The sequence below is a fragment of the Nomascus leucogenys genome, chromosome 8 (assembly GCF_006542625.1).
Source record: "Nomascus leucogenys isolate Asia chromosome 8, Asia_NLE_v1, whole genome shotgun sequence".
NCBI lineage: Eukaryota > Metazoa > Chordata > Mammalia > Primates > Hylobatidae > Nomascus > Nomascus leucogenys.
Window position 1 is genome coordinate 11,192,216 of NC_044388.1, and position 20,588 is coordinate 11,212,803.

At 38.8% G+C, this 20,588-nt stretch overlaps 1 protein-coding gene across 5 annotated transcripts in view; it reads left to right on the forward strand.

The window, feature by feature from the left end:
• Positions 1 to 20,588, forward strand: part of NMNAT3 (nicotinamide nucleotide adenylyltransferase 3) — a 103,270-nt gene that overhangs the window by 44,106 nt on the left and 38,576 nt on the right. For 4 of the 5 annotated variants that reach the window (XM_030816741.1, XM_030816744.1, XM_030816742.1 and 1 more), the window contains exon 2: positions 1,308 to 1,456. In XM_030816741.1, coding sequence (XP_030672601.1) covers positions 1,348 to 1,456 — 109 coding nt within the window. In that variant the 5' untranslated portion in view covers positions 1,308 to 1,347. The remainder of the gene's footprint in view (positions 1 to 1,307; positions 1,457 to 20,588) is intronic. The other variant, XM_030816740.1, reaches the window with a different exon arrangement.

A 20,588-nucleotide genomic window follows, 5' to 3' on the forward strand; every position in this document is an offset into this window, starting at 1 on the left:
AGTTTCAGCCTATACTTAAGGAATGAGATTACCAGTGAATTCTAGAAGGATCACTGGGAGCCATCTTAAACACTGCCTACCACAGACACACCACCATCTCCTTTCTCCTCCTGCTCCATTAGGGTCAGCAGTAGCAGCACCTTTCTCACCATTGTCATCATCATCACCACAGCCACAGTGATTATTTATTCAATGCTTCTTATGTATCAGGCACTTTCCATAGGTAACTATCCTCACTATAACCATGTAAGAGTAAGTAACATTATCCCCATCTTGCAGGTTAGAAAACTGAGGCTCAGAGAGGGTCTGTGGTTTGCCCTAGGCCTCACAGCCAGTGAGAGGTAGAACTAGGGGTCAACCAAGTCCCACCTCGAGGAGGCAGCATCTCAGAGGCAAGAGAGCCGTGTCTGCCAGCCTGCCCTGGAGCCTGGGCTGTTTCCTTCTCACCTTTAACCTTAACAGAGTGAGACCAGAGGGTGGGCTGCACCCTCTCAAAATGCTTGGGCCCCAGATAAAGGACAATAGGTGAGATCAGAATACAGTCTGCACATTAGATAATAGTCCAGTAACAATGTTGGTTTCCTGATTTTAATCATTGTTCTGCAGTTATGTAACAAAGTGTCTTCATTCTGAGAAAACACATACTGAAGTATTTAGAAGTAAAGAGATTTTATGTCTATGACTTTCAAACATTTCAGAAAAAATATTTATAAACAGGTATGTATGTGTGTGGAAAGACAGTGATAAAGCAAATGTGGTAAAATGTTAACATTGGGGAATCTGGATAAAGAGTATAAAAAATTTTGTATAGATTTTGGAACTTTTTTTAATAAGTCTGAAATTGTTTCAAAATAAAAAGCGTTTTAAAAGTGCTAATCTACTCTAGGACCTTGTGAGATCTATTAGGACTGCCAGAGATGACACTATGGGGGTCTTCTAGCCCTCCTTCTGACCCCAAGGTGATCTGTCGGAGCCCAAGGAGGATACAGAGGTTCAGAACAGAACCTGGGTTCTGGGATCAGGCTGCCTGGGTTCCAGTCCTGGCCCAGTGGCTTCTAAGGTCCCTGAGTTGTATGAGCAACCACTCAGGGTTGTTAAAAAGGACTTGGCAAAAGAAGGATATACCTTGGCATAGCACTTGGCATACTTCATGGCCCATGGCAAACCCTCCTTAAATGTTGTTTTAATGGCCTCCTCAGTCATCTTACAAGTGAGATGTAATGGTCTGTGTGTGTGGTTTAGAGAGACTGATCTGGATAATTGTCTCAGTGGTAACTCCCTGACATGAGCTTTTGTCCCCATAAAAGCAGGGTGGCCACTGCAACGGGTGTGGATGTGCCTGACAAGATGAAGAGCCGAATACCTGTGGTGCTCCTGGCCTGTGGCTCCTTTAACCCCATCACCAACATGCACCTGCGCTTGTTTGAGGTGGCCAGAGATCACCTACACCAAACAGGTCAGTCAGGGGGCCCTGAGTCCAACAGAAGAACTGGTGGGTTAGGCTTCATGGGGCTTTTCTGGCTGCTGGCATCACTATTATTAAAACAGCTCAGTTTATTTATTCACAGCATAACTAGTGGCATATTTTTTTCATCATATTCAAAAGGTTGATGCTTATAGTCTTGTGACATATGTACAAGTCATACCCCTTGCCATAGAGCTGAACACATCTCAAGGTCTCCCCTCCCTGCCCACCTCACACTGGCAATGAATGACAACAGGCCCTCTATAGAACCTGTGCCACAATCAGGGCATCCTTCCTGGTACTCCCAACATCTACCTACACAGCCAGATGAATAGGTAGCATGTGCCTTAGAAAGCTCCTGATACTCTTCAGAGGATAAGAAAATGCTTGATAATGGGCATTTTGACATTTTCTCATTTTAAAGAATAGATCTTAGATTGTTACAAATTAATAATCTTGTATATAGGGCATTTCCAATACAGATGGCATGACTTTGACAGGAATATTTAATCAGCTGGAAATACATAATCTGAGGATATTTCATCTGCTTGACTTTCTGTTTCATTATTAAGGAGTAAAGTGACATTTGTAATCTGCATGTGCTATCAAGTATATATGAAATTATTTACTTGTATATTTATGAAAGTATTATGTATTCATATATGTTTTTTGTTTCTATATTGTTTATAAAAGTTTGCCTTTAAGGACATTGTTTTTATACCAGAATCCATCCCTATTTACTTTTAATATAGCAAAAAGTATTTGAGTAACATAGAAATCATTTCTTCAAAGAAGTAATGCACAAGTATTAGTTTATTTTAAAGGAAATGTCCTTATTTTTAAAACATATTTTTATTGAAAAAGTGAAAGTGAGTGTCTATCCTTGATAAATAAATAGCTTAGTAAATAATAGGAATAAAAAATATTCAACAATTCATTAAAACTAGTTGGTGGGCATTAGTAGACAGTATATCAAAGAAGAAGTATAAATGGCCAACAAACTTAGGGAAAGATGCTTAAAATCACTAATAATCAAAGAAAGTGCAAATAAAAATGTGATAAACTACACAAGGTGATAAGCACCACCATGAGGGCATCTCCTGTGACTGCTGGAACACCACAGAATTGCCACCATCTGTCACTGGGCTTATAGTTAGTGCTCAAAAAATATCTATTGCAGGAGTAAATAGTTTTAGCCTATGAGACTGGCAAAGATTAAAGATGAACAAAATTCAGTGCTGGCAGAATAAAGAAGCACTGGTAGTAATAGGACTCTACTGGTAGTAATAGGATAAATTTTGAGGACAATTTGGTGTTCTGTGACAAAAGATTTACAGTCTCTACCCATACTCAGAACGAAGAGAAAAATGAACCAATGGAAACCAAACCAGATTTGATGCAGATGTTAGAATTAGCAGACAAAGACTTGAAGACAATTATTATAATTATGTGCTATATGTTCAAGTTAAGTAGAGATATGGAAAATATAAAAGGACCCAAATCAAATATCTAGAATTAAATACTACAACCTGTGAGATGAAAAATACACTATAAAGAATAAAAAACAGATTAGACATTACAGAAGAAAAGATTAGTGAACTTGAAGATGTAATAATAGGAACTATCTAAAAATATAGGAAGAAAAAATTTTTAAAAAGAGTAACAATGAGATATGGGAGAACCTGAAGCAGCTTAATATACTTGGAATTGGAATCCCAGAAGGAGAAAACAAAGGAAGAACTAGAAAAAATATTTGAAGAAATAACTGAAATTTCTCCAAATTTGATGAAAACCCACAGATCCAACTATCTGAACAAACTCCAAACACAAGAAACGTTAAGAAAACAACACTGAAATATATAATAATCAAATCTCTCAAAACCAGTAATAGTCAAAAGCAACCACAGAACAAAAATAAAGATGACAGCAGATATCTTGTTACTGAATTTACCAAAAGAGAATTTAGTGTAATAACATTTTAAAAGAACTGAAAGAAAATACTGTTGACCTAGAATTCTATATCCATTCCATATCTGGCAAAAATATCTTTCAAAAACAAAAGCAAAGTCAAGTCATTTTCAGATATTCAAAAGCTGAAAGAACTCACCACCAGCAAACTTGCACTACAAGAAATGCTAAATTCTTCAGGCAGAAGGAAAATAATACCAAACAGAAGCATGGACCAACACAGAGGAATACAGAGTATTGGAAATGGTAACCACATGGGGCAATTATATAAGATTTCTTATTGATTTTCTTTAAAAGGTAATTAACAGTTTAAATAAAAATAACAATACATTGTGGGATTTATAACCTATGTAGAAGTAAAATATATGGTAACAGTAGAATAAAGCTGACAGGGTAAAAGGGAAGTATACATAAAGTGGTATAACATCAATTAAAGATAGACTGTAAGAAGTTAAAGATATGTTTTAAACTCTAATGCAACTGCTAAAATGAAGCAGTTATAGTTAATAAGCATACAGAGGAAGTAAAATAGAATTGGAATATACTCAATTAATTCAAACGAAGAAAAAGAAGAAACAGGGAACAAAAAACAGATGAGACAAATAGAAAACAACATAAGAGAATTAAACCTAACTATATCAATAATCACATTAAATATAAATAGCCTAACAACTTCTGCAAAGAGGCAGACTGCCAGATTCAATAAAGTAAGCAAGACCCAACTATAAATAAGAAGCATGCTTTAAACATAGAAACCCAAATAGGTTAAAAGTAAGAGAACAGAAAACTGTCCTATGCTAACACTAATTAAAAGAAAGCTGGAGTGGCTATAGTAATATCAGAGAAAGTAGATTTCAGAGGAATGAATATTACGAGGGATAAATAAGGTCATTTCATAATCACAAAGGGGTTAATTCTTTAAGCAGAAGTAATACACTTTTTGCACTTAGTAATATAACTTCAAAATACATAAGAAGCAAAAACTTATAGAATTGCAAGGAGAAATAGACAAACCCACATTTAGAGTCAGCTATTTTAATGCTCTTCTCAGTAATTAATAGAATAGGCACACAGAAAATTAATAGACTTGAACAACACTATTAAACAATTTGACCTAATTGACATTTATAGACCACTGCATCCTACATCACAGAATACACATCCTTCCCAAGGGCACACAGAACATTTACCAAAATAGGCCATATTCTGAACCATAAAAGAAGTCTCGGCCTGGTGCGGTGGCTCACGCCTGTAATCCCAACACTTTGGGAGGCCAAGGTGGGTGGATCACCTGAAGTCAGGAGTTCGAGACCAGCCTGGCCAACATGGTGAAACCCCATCTCTACTAAGAATACAAAATTCAGCCAGGTGTGGTGGCACGCACCTGTAATCCCAGCTACTCAGGAGGCTGAGGCAGGATAATCGGCTTGAATCCGAGAGGCAGAGGTTGCAGTGAGCCGAGATCGTGCCATTGCACTCCAGCCTGGGGAGTGCAGCAAGACTCTGTCTCAAAAAAAAAAAAAAAAAAAAAAAAAAAAAAAAAAGTCTCAATAAATGTAAAAGGACTGAAGTAATACAAAGTGTATTCTCTGACCACAGTGGAATTACATTCGAAATCAATAACAGAAAGATCTCCGGAAGATCTCCAAATATGGAAATAACATACTTCTAAAAACTCATGGGTCACAGAAGAAATCAAAATGGAAATTAGAAAACATTTTGAACTCAATGAAAGTGAAAACAATATATAAAAAATTTAGAATGCCACTGAAACAGTACTTAAGAAGAGTTTTATAGCACAAAATATTATATTAGGAAAAAAAGTTCTCAAATCAATGATTTCAACTTCCACCTTAATAAACAAAGGAACAGATGAAAAACAAAATAAGCAGAAGAAAGGAAATACAATAATGTGCCACACTATGACATTTTAGCAAATAACAGACCATATGTACGACAGTGGTCTCATAAGATTGTAATGGAGTTGAAAAATTCCTATTGACCAGTGATGTGATAGCATCGTGGCTCAAGACATTACTTGTATTTGTGGTGACACTGGTGTAAACAAACCTACTGCATGACTAATCATATAAAAGTCTAAAAAGTCTAGCATAGGCCAGGCGCGGTGGCTCACACCTGTCCAGCACTTTGGGAGGCTAATGCGGGCAGATCACGAAGTCAAGAGTTCAAGACCAGCCTGGCCAACATGGTGAAATCCCATCTCTACTAAAAATACAAAAATTAGCCAGGCCTGGTGGCACACGCCTGTAATCCCAGGTACTCGGGAGGCTGAGGCAGGGAATTGCTTGAACCTGGGAGGCGGAGGTTGCAGTGAGCTGAGATCGAGCTACTGCCCTCCAGCCTGGGCAACAGAGTGAAACTCTGTCTCAATCAATCAATCGATCGATCAATAAGTCTAGCATATATAATTATATACATTACATAATAATTGATAATGGTAATAAATGACTAAGTTACTCATTTATGTATTTACTATACTTTTATCCTCATTTTAGAGTCTATTTCTTCTGTTTATTTTTAAAAAAAAGTTAACTGCAAAAGAGCCTCAGGCAGCTCCTTCAGAAAGAATTCCAGAAGAAGGCATTGTTATAGATGACAGCTCCATGCATGTTTCTGCCCCTGCAGACCTTCTAGTGGGATAAGATGTGGAAGTAGAAGATGGTGATATTGACGATCCTGATCATGTGTAGGCCTAGGCTAATCTGTGTGTTTGTATCTTAATTTCTAACAAAATTTACACAGTAAAAATTTAAAAATAAAACTTATAGGATAAGGATATGAAGAAAAATATTTTTATACATCTGTACAATATGTTTGTGTTTTAAGCTAAGTACAAAAGAATCCAAAAGTTTAAAAAGTTGATAAGTTTATAAAGTAAAAAATTTATAAAGTAAAAAAGTTATAGTAAGCTACAGTTAATTTATTATTGAAGAAAGAAAAATATTTTTAAAAATTTAGTGTAGTTTAAATAAACATTGTTTATAAAGTCCATAGGAGTCTACAATAATAGTAGTCCTTCACATTTACTCACACCTTGATTCACCCAGAGCAACTTCCAGTCCTGCAGGCTGCATTCATGGTAAGTGCCCTATAAAAGTATACTGTTTATGTATATATATATGTAATATATATATAATTTATATATATATTATATATGTATATATATACACACTTTTTTTTTTGAGACAGAGTCTTGCTCTGTTACCCAGGCTGGAGTGCAGTGGCATGATCTCAGCTCACAGCAACCTCCGCCTCCCGTGTTCAAGCAATTCTCCTGTCTCAGCCTCCCGAGCAGCTGAGACTACAGGCATGCATCACCATGCCCGGCTGATTTTTTTGTATTTTTAGTAGAGACGGGGTTTCATCATATTGGTCAGGCTGGTCTTGAACTCCTGACCTTGTGGTCAGCCTGCCTTGGCCTCCCAAAGTGCTGGGATTACAGGCGTGAGCCACCGTGCCTAGCATGTTTATCTTTTATACCATGTTTTTTACTGTACCTTTTCTGTGTTTAGATATGTTTAGACCATTTCTCAAAAAAACACATACAAACAGCCATCAGGTATATGAAAAACTGCTAAACATTACTAATCATCAGAGAAATGCCAATCAAAACCAACATGAAATATCATCCTACCCGGTCAGAATGGCTATTATTAAAATAACAAAAAATAGCCAATGTTGGTGATGATGCAGAGAAAAGGGAACTCTTGTAAACTATTTGTGAGAATGTAAACTAGAACAGCCATTATGAAAAACAGTATGGAGATATCTCAAAAAACTAAAAATATAATTACTATTTAATTCAGCAATCCTGCTATAAGGTATCTACCCGAGGGAAAAGAAATCAATATGTCAAAGGGATACCAGTACTCACATGTTTATTGCAGCACTATTCACAACAGCAAAGATACGGAATCAACCTAAGTGTCCATCAATGGATGAATAGATAATGAAAATGTGGTATATATACATAATGGAATACTATTCTGCCATAAAAAAGAATGAAATCATGTCATTTACAGCAACGTGGATGGAACTGGAGATCATTATCTTAAGTGAAATAAGCCAGACACAAAAAGATGAATCTCACTTATACGTGGGAGCTAAAAAATTTGAACACATGGAGTTGGAGAGTGGAAAGATAGTTAACAGAGACTGGGAAGGGTGAGTTAGGGAGGAAGTAGAAGGATGAAGAGAACTAGGTTAAAAGGTACAAACATTCAGTAAGATAGAAGAAATGAATTCTGGCCAGGCGTGGTGATTCATGCCTGTAATTCCAGCACTTTGGGAGGCCAAGGTGGGTGGATCACTTGAGGCCAGGAGTTCAAGACCAGCCTGGCCAACATGGCAAAACCCTGTCTCTACTAAAAATACAAAAATTAGCTGGACATGGTGGTGCACACCTGTAATCCCAGCTACTCGGGAGGCAGAGGCATGAGAATCACTTGAACCTGGGAGGCTTGCAGTGAGCCGAGATCATGTCACTGCACTTCAGCCCGGGCAACAGAGCAAAGCCCTGTCTCAAAAAAACAAAATAAAACAAAATAATAACCCAATGAAAAACTGGGCCAAATATTTGAACAGACACTTCACCAAATAAGACATATGGATGACACGTTAGTACATGGAAAGATGCTCAATAGCATTAGGGAAATGCACATGAAGATCACAGTGAGATACCACTGCACCCCTATTAGAATGACTAAAATTAAAAATTGATTATACCAAATAAGGCTAAGGACCTGAAGCAATTGGAATTTTCATACACTGTTGGTGGGGATGAAAATAGTGGAATGGCTGTTGAAAATAACTTCGCAGTTTCTTAAAAGTTATATATGGCCAATTGCATGGCTCATGCCTGTAATCTCAACATTTTGGGAGGCTGAGGTGAGAGGATGGCTTTGAGGCCAACCTGGGCGACATAGCAAGACCCTATCACTACAAAAATTGAAAAAAAAAAAATAGCCAAGCATTGTGGTACATGTCTGTGGTCCTAGCTACTCAGGATGCTGAGGCAAGAGGATTACATGAGCCCAAGAGTTCAAAACTACAGTGAGCTATGATTGCACCACTGCACAATGTCATAGATGGCAGCTCCATGCATATTTCTGACCCTACTGACCTTCTAGTGGGACAATATGTGGAGGTATAAGATGGTGATATCAGGATGACAGAGTGATATCCTGTCACAAAAAAAAAATAAAATTAAATGTGCATTTACTATATTACTGTATGTTTCAGCCATTCTATTTCTACTTACACAAGAGAAATGAAAGCAAATGCAAAAACTTGTGCATGAATGTTCAGAGCAGCTTTAATCAGAGTAGCCCCAAACTGGAAATAAGCCAAATATCCAACAACATGTGAATAAACAGATTGTGGTTTATGCGTACAGTGGAATAGTATTCAGCAATAAAAAGGAATGAACCAGCAGTAGGCATGAATTTTGAAATAATTATGCTAAGTGAAAAAAGTCAGATCAAAAAGAGTATGTATTATATAAATTCTGTTTATATAAAATTCTAGAAAATGTAAATTAATCTACAGTAAGAGCAAAAAGAGAGGATAATGGTTATGTTCATTATCTTACTTGTGGTGTGGGTTTCAGGGGTACATACATATGTCAAAACCTATCAAATTACACCCTTTAAAGATATTCACTTTATTGTGTGTCAGTTACACCTCAGTAAAAAAGATCAAACTTTTTTTTAAAAAAAAAAGACTCCGCAAGGTTACTTCAGTTATATATAAGACACAATACATTCTTTAGGGCAAAAGACACAACAAATAAATAGTAAGAGAAATTGGAAACTATAACATTCCACAGAGATTTAGAAGACGCATAAACTAAATACCAAGTATGGACCTTATCTGAATCCTGATTCAAACAAATCAACTATCAAATGATATTCATGAGGGAGTTGGGGAAATTTGAAGACTGGCTGGATATTAGATGGTATTTAAAAATTATTGTTTAAATGTTTTCAGGCCAATAATGCTATTGCTGCTGTGTTAAAATAAAATGTGTCCTTATCTCTTAGGAAAAAATTTTGTCCCCTTAGTCTAGCAGGGGGAGAAAGGATGTGTTCCTTGTATAGCTGAAAATAGTGAGCAGAATAACGTTAGAGTTGTTCTGGGGATATATAACTTCCTCTTGGCTTGATAAAACATAGGCTTGACTGTAGCCACTGAGCGCCTTTTCCTGCCAACCTTCACTCGTCAGAAAGGCCCCTGGCATCTTGGGTGTTGTCTTTGTTGTGAGATTTACCAGGGGGCAGGGCTTGTACTCTACTTTGTAGAATGTGCTGCTTCTCAGACAGGGCTACCTACACACTGTATTAGGACACTTGATGGACTTACAGGCTCTCCTTTAGCCTCAGGAGAAGCTTCGGCATGGCCCAGTGAGGTTTCAGAGAGTACTCTTGGTCGCCAAAGGCCATGATAACCACAGCATACATAGATAATTGATCACATTGGATACATTATATGTTTTATATATAATTTCTGTCATTTGGAATATTAGTAGGTAGAGGGGTTTGGGTAACATATGACCTCAATCACCCTCTTGCCTTTATTTTCAATCCTCCCTCCATGGAAAGTACTTGGTCATTTTTGAGAGTTCATAATGGACTCTTCTACCTATGTTAGTGTTGTACATTGGGTTGCCACCTTTCAACATTCCACAGATATTTATTGTATCTTCCAAGCACTATTGCTGAAAATAGAGTTGGTTAAATTACATCCCCTATCCAAAAGGATTGCACAGCATAGGTGGTGAGAGACCTACCATGTGGTAGCAGGTGATTGTGGCACTAGGTGCAAAGGAAGGGCATCTTCCACCTGGAGTTGGGGAAAATTCCCTGGAGGAGGTTTAGCCAGGCACAGTTTAGGCAGCATATATGCAGAGAAAGCAGCATGGGTAAAACCCGGCAGTGGGGGAGAATCACGTTCCAGTGCATGGGAGAAACATAAGGCTGACAAGATGGGGAGGACTCAGGCGTAGAGATGAGGCTGATAAAGCAAAGTGGACCCACTTGCCACCATGAGAGTATGTGGAGTGAATTTTCCTTCTCTGCACAGCCAGGCATCACCCACTGCTACCCACAGCCAGCTGATCTGTGCACCGAGCCATAACCCGACCCATCTTCTTTCCAGGGACAGATAATTTAAACAGTGCCTTTATTCTCCATCTAAATCAACTTATGATTAAGGCTGAATGAAAATTTGGTCCCAAGCTTTCTTTTTTCATTAAGAAAAGTAAATCTTTCTTCCATGGGTGTATTTTCACTAAAACAATTGACAATTTTCATTCAATATTACTTGCATATAAATCTAATTAAGCTGAAACAATTTGTTAAGTAACTTTAAATAGAAATTAATAGTGTCTTCCTGGTTTGCTGCAGTAGCACTAACTCCTTTTGGGCCTTGCACTCTTTCCCCTTTCACAAGCATTCCTTCTTCAAACTACAGTTGTCCTTCCTTCGTTGATTTCTTCCTTTTTCTCCTGAAATAACAACATAACCTTAAAAGCTGACAGAGACACTATAATATATCAAAACTTTTAACTGTCTTTAGTCCCGTGATAACACACCTCTTTATGATGAAAAAAAGTGTACATTATATAAAAAGGAACTTACGTCTGTAGATTTCATTGTTAATAATACACTGCCAAAGTCATCCATGCTCAAGAGATAAAATGTTGCACCCAGCTGTTTTTTTCACACTCCTTTACTTGAAAGAATGTTTGGGAATTAGATATGGGCTGGTAAAATTGTGTGTTATCTGTGGATTTTCTGTACTTTACAGTGTGGTTCTTTAATCATGGGTACATCTTTGCCTTGTGTCATGTGCTATGCAAATTCTTACAGAGAAGATTCTCAAAGGCTTGATGGATGAATTTGTGTAGTGGATGTGGGTGGTTTTAAAAAGTTCATTTGGAATTTTTATTCCTATTTTGCTGATTTTTGACAGAAAATGATTCAGCACAACATATGACTAGTCAGTAGCTTTGGACATACCTAAAGCATTCATTGAATATTTAAGAATTTTAGCCTGCATTTCTCTTAAGACGTTGGATGTATTCCCAGTCGTAAATGCTTGTTTTCCCAACATGTAAGTAAGTTTCCCAACAAACTTACTAACAGAGATTGAATTACATTTAAATTCTGTTTACTGTTATTTAGACAGTTTGTTACTTCTAATCAATATAAGTTAATTATTGGCCTGTATTTCAGCAATAATCCACTTGTGTTTATTTTAAATCGAACTTTGTCAGTTAATACTTATTTAGTTAACAACTACTTAGCACTTGTTTATTTTCTGTATTTAACAAACACTTATGTCATCCTTACTGTTTGCCACATAGTGCTCTAAGTGCATTACATGAACTCATTTAATTTTCATAACAGCCCTACCAGGTGGGTACTGCTATTCTCCCTATTTTACAGATGAGGAAGCTGAGGCTAAGGCTCAGAGAGATTGACTAACTTGCCTGAGATCACACAGCCAGGAAGGAGTAGAGCCAGTTTGCCTCCGAGTCCATGCTTATAACCACCATGCCATGCAGCCTCCATTCATTCACCTTATCTCTTACTGTGTGTCCATCTGTGCTGGGTGTTGTACTCGATGCAAGGATACATGGGAGCAGAAGTAGCCTCTGTGGTTCTGGAATAGACAAACACTAATTGAATCCCACAGAGACAAAAATTACCAAGGTGACATATGCCACTCAGGGGACGCTCCCAGTGCCATCAGTGTGAACAGTGTGACATTCTAATGCAGACAGAGGGTCCAGAGAAGGTTTTTCTGAGAATGTTAAGGGCTGAGCTGGAGGAGAATGATGAGGTACTTCTTAAGTTAAAGGCGAAGTTCACTGGAGTCAGGGGATTCAGAAAAAGAACATTCTTGGCTTAAGAAAGTACATATGCAAAGACTCTGTAGTGGAAGAGAACGTGGCCACTGAGGAATGACCAGGAGGCAGGGGGCAAAAGGACATGCTGCAGTAGGTAAAGCAAGAGACACAGAAAGAGGCAAACCATGAGAGCCTTGCAGGCAATTTGTGAAAAATGTGCTTCTTAATCCTAGAGCTGTGAGAAGATGAGAATATATTCATCCACCCTGCAGCACATACACACAAACACAGAGAGAAGAGCGGATGAAGAGAAACCAGTTCAGAGGGAATTGAAGCAATATTTTTGATGAGAGGGTGACAATGGCAATAAACAGAAGTTGACAGTGGAAGGTGTATTTAGAAGATAAAATTGACCTGGTAATGGATCGAATGTGAGGAAGAGAGAGTGCTACCCACTAGAAAGAGAGAGTCCTGAAGGAGGACCAGATCTGGGGAATAGACAAGTTTACCTTCACACATGCTGAGTTTGAGAGACCTATGAGAATACAGGACTGGAGACAGACATTTATGAGTGACCTGTAGATAATAAATGAAGGTATCCATAGGGGTAAATGAGATCACAGAGAGAGTGAGAGAGAGTTGTAAGGAGAGACAAGCCCTGAGGAGCCCCAGGCTTTGACAGCCTTACAAAGGAGAATCAGCTTACAAAGAAGTTCAAGAAGACCCAAGAAATAGGAGGAACCAGAGTAGTTTCTGTCACAGAAGACAGGAAAGATGAAGGGTCCCCAGCATGAAGTGTTAAGAATTTAGTATTGGAGTTAGATGAAGACTGAAAAATCACTTCTGTGCAGTTCAGCAATGTAGATGTCTGGGAGAATGGCTTTGTTGGTGATATCTGGGAGAATGGCTTTGTTGAAGCAGTGGTATTGACAACTGGATTGGCTGTGCATTCAGGAGAGACTAGGAGAAGAGGAGATAGAGGTGGCTAGTAGCAACAGTCCTCTTGTGAATGGCAAGGACCCAGGTAAATTGAGGTCAAATGTACAAGAACAAGGAGAGATTATTTGTCATAATGACAAGGGGAGCCAATTGAGACAAGCAGCCCTGGGGGAGCATACATGCCCTGTCCAGAGGGGAGAGTGGCCATACCTTCTAATTTCTCACAAGAAGCTAGAAATAGGAATTGTCATGTTTGAAAGATTGTTGATGGCTGCATTGCTTGCAACTGCAAAATATGGAAAACATTAAACTCTAAACAAATATTCTAATCTAATAAGTAGATTTCTTTTTCCTGATATACAGGGTAGCAATTCTGAAACTACTTTCTGTGTATACTAGCATTGAGCAATAAGTAAATATCTTATAGATACTGGAAGTCAAGCATCTCACTGTTGGAGAAAAGCTACAAATGTGGACAGAGAGAAGTTACAAATGTCCTGTGATATGGGATTGGAATTAAAGGTATCAGGGTGAACTCATGAATAGATAAGATAAAAAGGATAGATACAGTGGGTGCGTCGGTGGGTGGGTAGATGGATAAATGGATGGGTGGATAGATAGATAGATAGATAGATAGATAGATAGATAGATAGATAGATAGATAGATAGATGTGTGTGGATATTTATGTAGATACACATACAACTCTATCTTAGCCCTGTCTGCTGAGAGAGCCTAGAAATAGTTGTACCCCAGTAGCCATAATATAAACTGGCATCCTAATTTTGGTTTCTAAGTACCATTTTATACTAAAAGAGCTCCTTAGAAAAATGGTTGAATCTGGGGCTGGGGATGGAAAACACAAGATAAACTTGGAACATTTTGTGGTACCAAAAAGTAAGGAAGTGTTCAAAGAATGGCACATGTCAAAGGGACACTACAGCTAATGTAAGGTCTCCCACCAATAAAATCTGAGGACAATTTGAACATAAAAACAAATAATAAGGGATTATAACTCATTTAATACATTTACAGCCTATGAGTCTAAACTGATTTAAAACCAATAAATATATTGGTTAATTAAATGAACAAACAAATGCAAGAAAGGGGAAGGCTCTTTCCTACAGTAGAATGCCAGTGCAGGAGGAATAGTGTAATCAGAAAACCACCATTTAGCAACCATCCAAATAATTGATTAATGCAAGAATCACTAATGAATTTTAATACTAGCGGGTTGAAATAACAAGATATGTACACGGTCACAAAGTAACTCCTGACAATAGACTGATTAATTCCACAGGAAAAAAATATCTTTACAGCTGAGAAATGTAGCAGATACAACCTTAACAAAGTGATCAAAGCTAACACCACCAATATGGGACATAATGACCTCATGCATGTCGTGATATGATGCACTGAGGAGGGTCCACCCCCACTTCTGTGCTGGTTCTGCCAGAAGGGCGTACCCTGTACCTCCTCCTGAGGAAACATCAGACAAGCCTGAAGTGAGGGACATTCTGGAAAATAACTGGCCTATACGAAATGTCAGTGTCATGAAAGACAAACTAAAAAGCTATTCCAGAAGAAAGAAAGCTAAAGAGAACCCAGGTCTCTGGGCCCAAGGCCAGTGTCTCTCTCACTGCCTTGTGCTCAGAGAGACAACAGCAGGTTTCTGTGAGGCCTCCTCAATGGGCAAGTCCCAAACACAGATTTGGTGAGAGCAGAGAGTCTGGTAGACTAGCAGAAAGTAGGGAAGTAGTCAGGGTTTGATCGTGGAGTCTGAAATGCCTGATAAGGAATGGGGACTTTAGGTGAAAGGGACCCATTGAAAGTCTTTTGAAAGTCTTTTTTTTTTTTTTTTTTTTTTTTAGTGAAATATCATTGTAAATTTATACATACACATCGAAAGGCAAATTGATATTTTAAATTTCATCAGTCTTTACAGTTGCTATTCTAGCATCTCTTTTTATTATTATTATACTTTAAGATTTAGGGTACATGTGCACAATGTGCAGGTTTGTTATATATGTATACATGTGCCATGTTGGTGTGCTGCACCCATTAACTTGTCATTTACATTAGGTATATCTCCTAATGCTATCCCTCTCCCCTCCCCCCACCCCACAACAGGCCCCAGTGTGTGATGTTCCCATTCCTGTGTCCATGTGTTCTCATTGTTCAATTCCCACCTATGAGTGAGAACATGCAGTGTTTGGTTTTTTGTCCTTGCGATAGTTTGCTGAGAATGATGGTTTCCAGCTTCATCCATGTCCCTACAAATGACATGAACTCATCATTTTTTGTGGCTGCATAGTATTCCATGGTGTATATGTGCCACATTTTCTTAATCCTGTCTATCGTTGTTGGACATTTGGGTTGGTTCCAAGTCTTTGCTATTGTGAATAGTGCCACAATAAACATACGTGTGCATGTGTCTTTATAGCAGCATGATTTATAGTCTTTTGGGTATATACCCAGTAATGGGATGGCTGGGTCAAATGGTATTTCTAGTTCTAGATCCCTGAGGAATCACCACACTGACTTCCACAATGGTTGAACTAGTTTACAGTCCCACCAACAGTGTAAAAGTGTTCCTATTTCTCCACATCCTCTCCAGCACCTGTTGTTCCCTGACTTTTTAATGATGGCCATCCTAACTGGTGTGAGATGGTATCTCATTGTGGTTTTGATTTGCATTTCTCTGATGGCCAGTGATGATGAGCATTTTTTCATGTGTCTTTTGGCTGCATAAATGTCTTCTTTTGAGAAGTGTCTGTTCATATCCTTTGCCCACTTGTTGATGGGATTGTTTGTTTTTTTCTTGTAAATTTGTTTGAGTTCATTGTAGATTCTGGATATTAGCCCTTTGTCAGATGAGTAGATTGCAAAAATTTTCTCCCATTCTGTAGGTTGCCTGTTCACTCTGATGGTAGTTTCTTTTGCTGTGCAGAAGCTCGTTAGTTTAATTAGATCCCGTTTGTCAATTTTGGCTTTTGTTGCCATTGCTTTTGGTGTTTTAGCCATGAAGTCCTTGCCCATGCCTATGTCATGAATGGTATTGCCTAGGTTTTCTTCTAGGGTTTTTATGGTCTTAGATCTAACATTTAAGTCTTTAATCCATCTTGAATTAATTTTTGTATAAGGCATAAGGAAGGGATCCAATTTCAGCTTTCTACATATGGCTAGCCAGTTTTCCCAGCACCATTTATTAAATAGGGAATCCTTTCCCCATTTCTTGTTTTTGTCAGGTTTGTCAAAATCAGATAGTTGTAGATATGTGGCATTATTTCTGAGGGCTCTGTTCTGTTCCATTGGTCTATATCTCTGTTTTGGTACCAGTACCATGCTGTTTTGGGAAGTCTTTAACCAACTCGCTCACCGCGTGCCTACTAGGCCATGGGAGGAGACTTAGCAAGGAATCTTCAGACACCCTGTGGAAAAGCAACTACTAGAATCTCTCAGCAACCTGATTCTCAGCCCAGATCCTCATGCAGTTGACTCTGAGCATTCAGGCCCACCTCACCAGAAGAGGGATGCATGCATTTGGACTACCTGCCTGCAACCTGGTCCAAATGCATAGTGGAATGCATGCAGAATACGGGGAGAATACAACTCCATTTGCTTGCAGCCTGGTCCAGCATACATTTCCCACCTCATTGCCAAGGTGATCTTGTGACACCTTGTCAAATGCCTGGATAAGGTTCTGCATTCATGGCTGTTGCTTGCCTGCTCATCTGGAAACTCTACCGAGTAGGAAAATGACTTATTCTGAGTGAACTCTTGCTAGCCGTGAGCAGACCTCACTTTTTTGAAGCAATCAGAAACTATCAGTTTTAGACTTGGTTCCCTGATTTTGCTCTAGTTCACGTTCAGAGTCAGTCCCAAACTATGGTCTCCAGAATATATCCTCTTTTTTTTTTTTTTTTTTTTTTTTTTTTTTTGAGACAGAATTTTGTTCTTGTTGCCCAGGCTGAAGTGCAATGGCACAATCTCGGCTCACCGCAACCTCTGCCTTCCAGATTCAAGCAATCCTCCTGCCTCACCCTCCCAAGTAGATGGGATTACAGGCATGTGCCACCACGCCTGGCTAATTTAATATTTTTAGTAGAGACAGGGTTTCTGCATGTTGGTCAGGCTGGTCTCGAACTCCTGACCTCAGGTGATCTGCCCGCCTCAGCCCCACAAAGTGCTGGGATTACAGGTGTGAGCCACCACGCCCAGCCCTCCTCTATCGTTTTTTTTATGATCGACTCAACAGATACCCCCAGAAAGAAGAGTACTAGTTCTCTTGACTTGTGGAGCAGAAACGGGCACAGATGTGCTGTCAGCCAAATCTCTGTCCTGTCATGGGCAAGATACAGGAGGCCATGGCTGGCAGCCTGCCAACACAAAGACCCTACCCAGCCCTGGCTCACTGCCCAGCTAAGCTTAGCTCTCACTTGGTTGCTCCTGGGTCTTGGGATTCTCTTCTCTATCTCTGCTTTCCCTTAGATGCCACAACCCACAAAAGAAAGAACTGCAGAATTTTGGTGAACTTCAGAGGGCGCATGCTCCCCTCCTTGTGACCATGGTGTCACAGAAAGAGATCACTAGCTTTGGAGTCAAATTTTGGTGTCAAACTCACTTGCTGTATGACCTTGAAAAATTTACCCCATCTCTCTAGCTTGTGTTTCCTCAATTGTGAATTAGGAATAACATCTCCTCATCATACAGGGTTATTTATTTTAAGGATTAAATATGATATACATAAACTGTCTAGCCCATGCAATATATCCAATGTATGTTTGGTCTCTTTTCTCGCATCCTGAGTGGGCCCCAACTTAACACTTCCTTAAAGCATCCCCTATTCCTGTGACCATGACCAGACAGGTTAACATAATACTCTCATAACTATGCATGGAAGAAAGAAAGCCTCAAGACAGTTTCTCCTGTTTTCTTTTAGACCTTTCTTGATTCTTTATGATGTTATTTCCTAACGATCCTGCCCCACGTGCTTGTGGCATCCCAGATTAAATTGCATCGTAAAGATAACAACCCAGTCCGAAGCCTTGTCCTTTTCTTAACACCACCCCCCCACCCCCCATCCTCACCAACTTTGGACAACCTTGAGGAGAGGAAAGGTATTTTATGGCTCCCAGTTTTTCCTCTCAGTGACTTGCATTTTTAATTGAAGTATATTTATTGTAAAATCATTTACACCAGCAATGTTCTGTGTTAAATAAAAATGTCTGATCAGTGTCCAATGTGATGTATATCACTTTTGCTACCTTGGTGATTTTAATTTGAATTCTCTATTACACAGTGAATATGGAGAGAATTAAATGCATATGATAAGGTGGTTCAGTACAATCTGAGACAAGGGGGAAATTAAGCTATGATAATTCTATTCAAGGCAGTGACAGCCCCACTTCTGGGTCTTCTGGGCTTTAGGAGATGCCACAAGAGCATGAGTAAATATTATATAAGCCCAGCATGTTGCTTTAATCTTGGGCTCACACGGATGTTTATTAATAAAATATACTGATTTTAATATATATTCATGGACAGTTTCTCCAGCCTGGTCTGAAAAACTGTTCATTTTCACATTTCTAACTTAAAAGATTTTTCTGGAGAAGATAGATTTAAGAATGTTGAATTACTCCAACAATTGTTTTGAACCAAGATAATTTTTTTTCATATCACGTGAGGCTTCAAGGATTTGAGGCTGCACATGTTAGATTCCAAATTCTTTTAAAATGCTTTCCTGATTTAATAACAAATCAGCATTTTCCTTCTTTTTAATATGTCTATCTTGAGATGTGGTTTAAATGAAACAGATCTTGAAAGGGTCTCTGAGAAGGAAATTTTCATGGGATGTCCTCTAGCACCAGACTTGACTGCACCAGGTCAGGGGATAAACAGCACTTCGCAGATGAGTGTGCTTTATTTTGAGGCCCTCAGACACTTCATGAGACCCCTGTATTCTGGAATTCGCTGCCTCACTCCTGCCGATATACACAATGCTATGAAAAGTGGGGAACCATTACTCTTATCTTTGCAAATTATGGTAACTCTCACCTCTTCCCCTCTTTTCCCATCCTCTTCTCTTTTCCCCCAACCAAATAAAAAACTAAAACAAATGTATATATTTGTTTCATTTTTTGCTTATTTAGTTTTACTGTCTTATTCCTTAATGTGTGCACCTGTAGTCCCAGCTACTCTGGAGGTTTAGGCAGGAGGATCGCTTGAGCCCAGGAGTTCTGGGCTGTAATGCGCTATGCTGATCCACTAAGTTCCGCATCAATATGGTGACCTCCTGGGAGTGGGGGACTACCAGGTTACCTAAGGAGGGGCGAACAGGTCCTGGTCAGAAACAGAGCAGGTGAAAACTCCTGGGCTGATTAATAGTGGGATAGCACTTGTGAATAGCCACTGCACTTCAGCCTGGGCAACAGAGCAAGACTTTGTCTCTTAAAAAAAACAAATGAGTTGCAAAACACATATCCAACAAGGGACTAGTGTTTAGAATATCTAAAGAACTTTCAAAATTTAACAATTAAAACACAATCAGGAAATGAGCAAAACACATGAAGAACGATTTCACGAAGAGGATACACAGATAGCGGATAAGCACATGAGAAAATATTTAACAACATTAACAATTAGGGAAATGCAACTTAAAACCCACAATAAGATATTACTACACACCTGCCAAAATGGCTAAGATAAAAAATAGCAACACCATCAAATTCTGGAAAGAATGCCGAGAAACTGCACCTCTTACAATTGCTGGAGGGAATTTAAAATGGCACAGCCACTCTGGAAAGCAGTCTGGCAGTTTCTTGTAAAACTAAACACGCAATTGCCATATGACCCAGCAGTTGCACTCGTGGGCATTTATCCCAGAGAAATGAAAACCTGTGTTCACACAGAAACCTGTACACAAATGTTCATCACAGTTTCATTTATAATAGCCAGAAACTAGAAACCACCCAAATGTCCTTCAAGGGGCGAATAATTAAACTGTGATACATCCATACCATAGATTACTCCCCAGCAATAAAAGAAACAGATTATTCATGCAACAACTTGGATGATCTCCAGGGAATAATGCTGAGTGAAAAACACCAATCCTAAAAGGTTACATACTATGTGATTCAATCTGTAACTTTCTTGAAATGATAAAATTGTGTAAGTAAGGAACATATTAGTGGTTAACAGGGATTAGAGATGGAGTTTGGGAGACAGGAGAGAAGTGGGTGTGGTTATAAAAGGGCAATACAAGGGTTCCTTATAGTGATGGAAGTGAAGCATTCTGTGCCTTGACTGTGGCGATGGTTACATGAAAACTACAGATGGGATGAAAT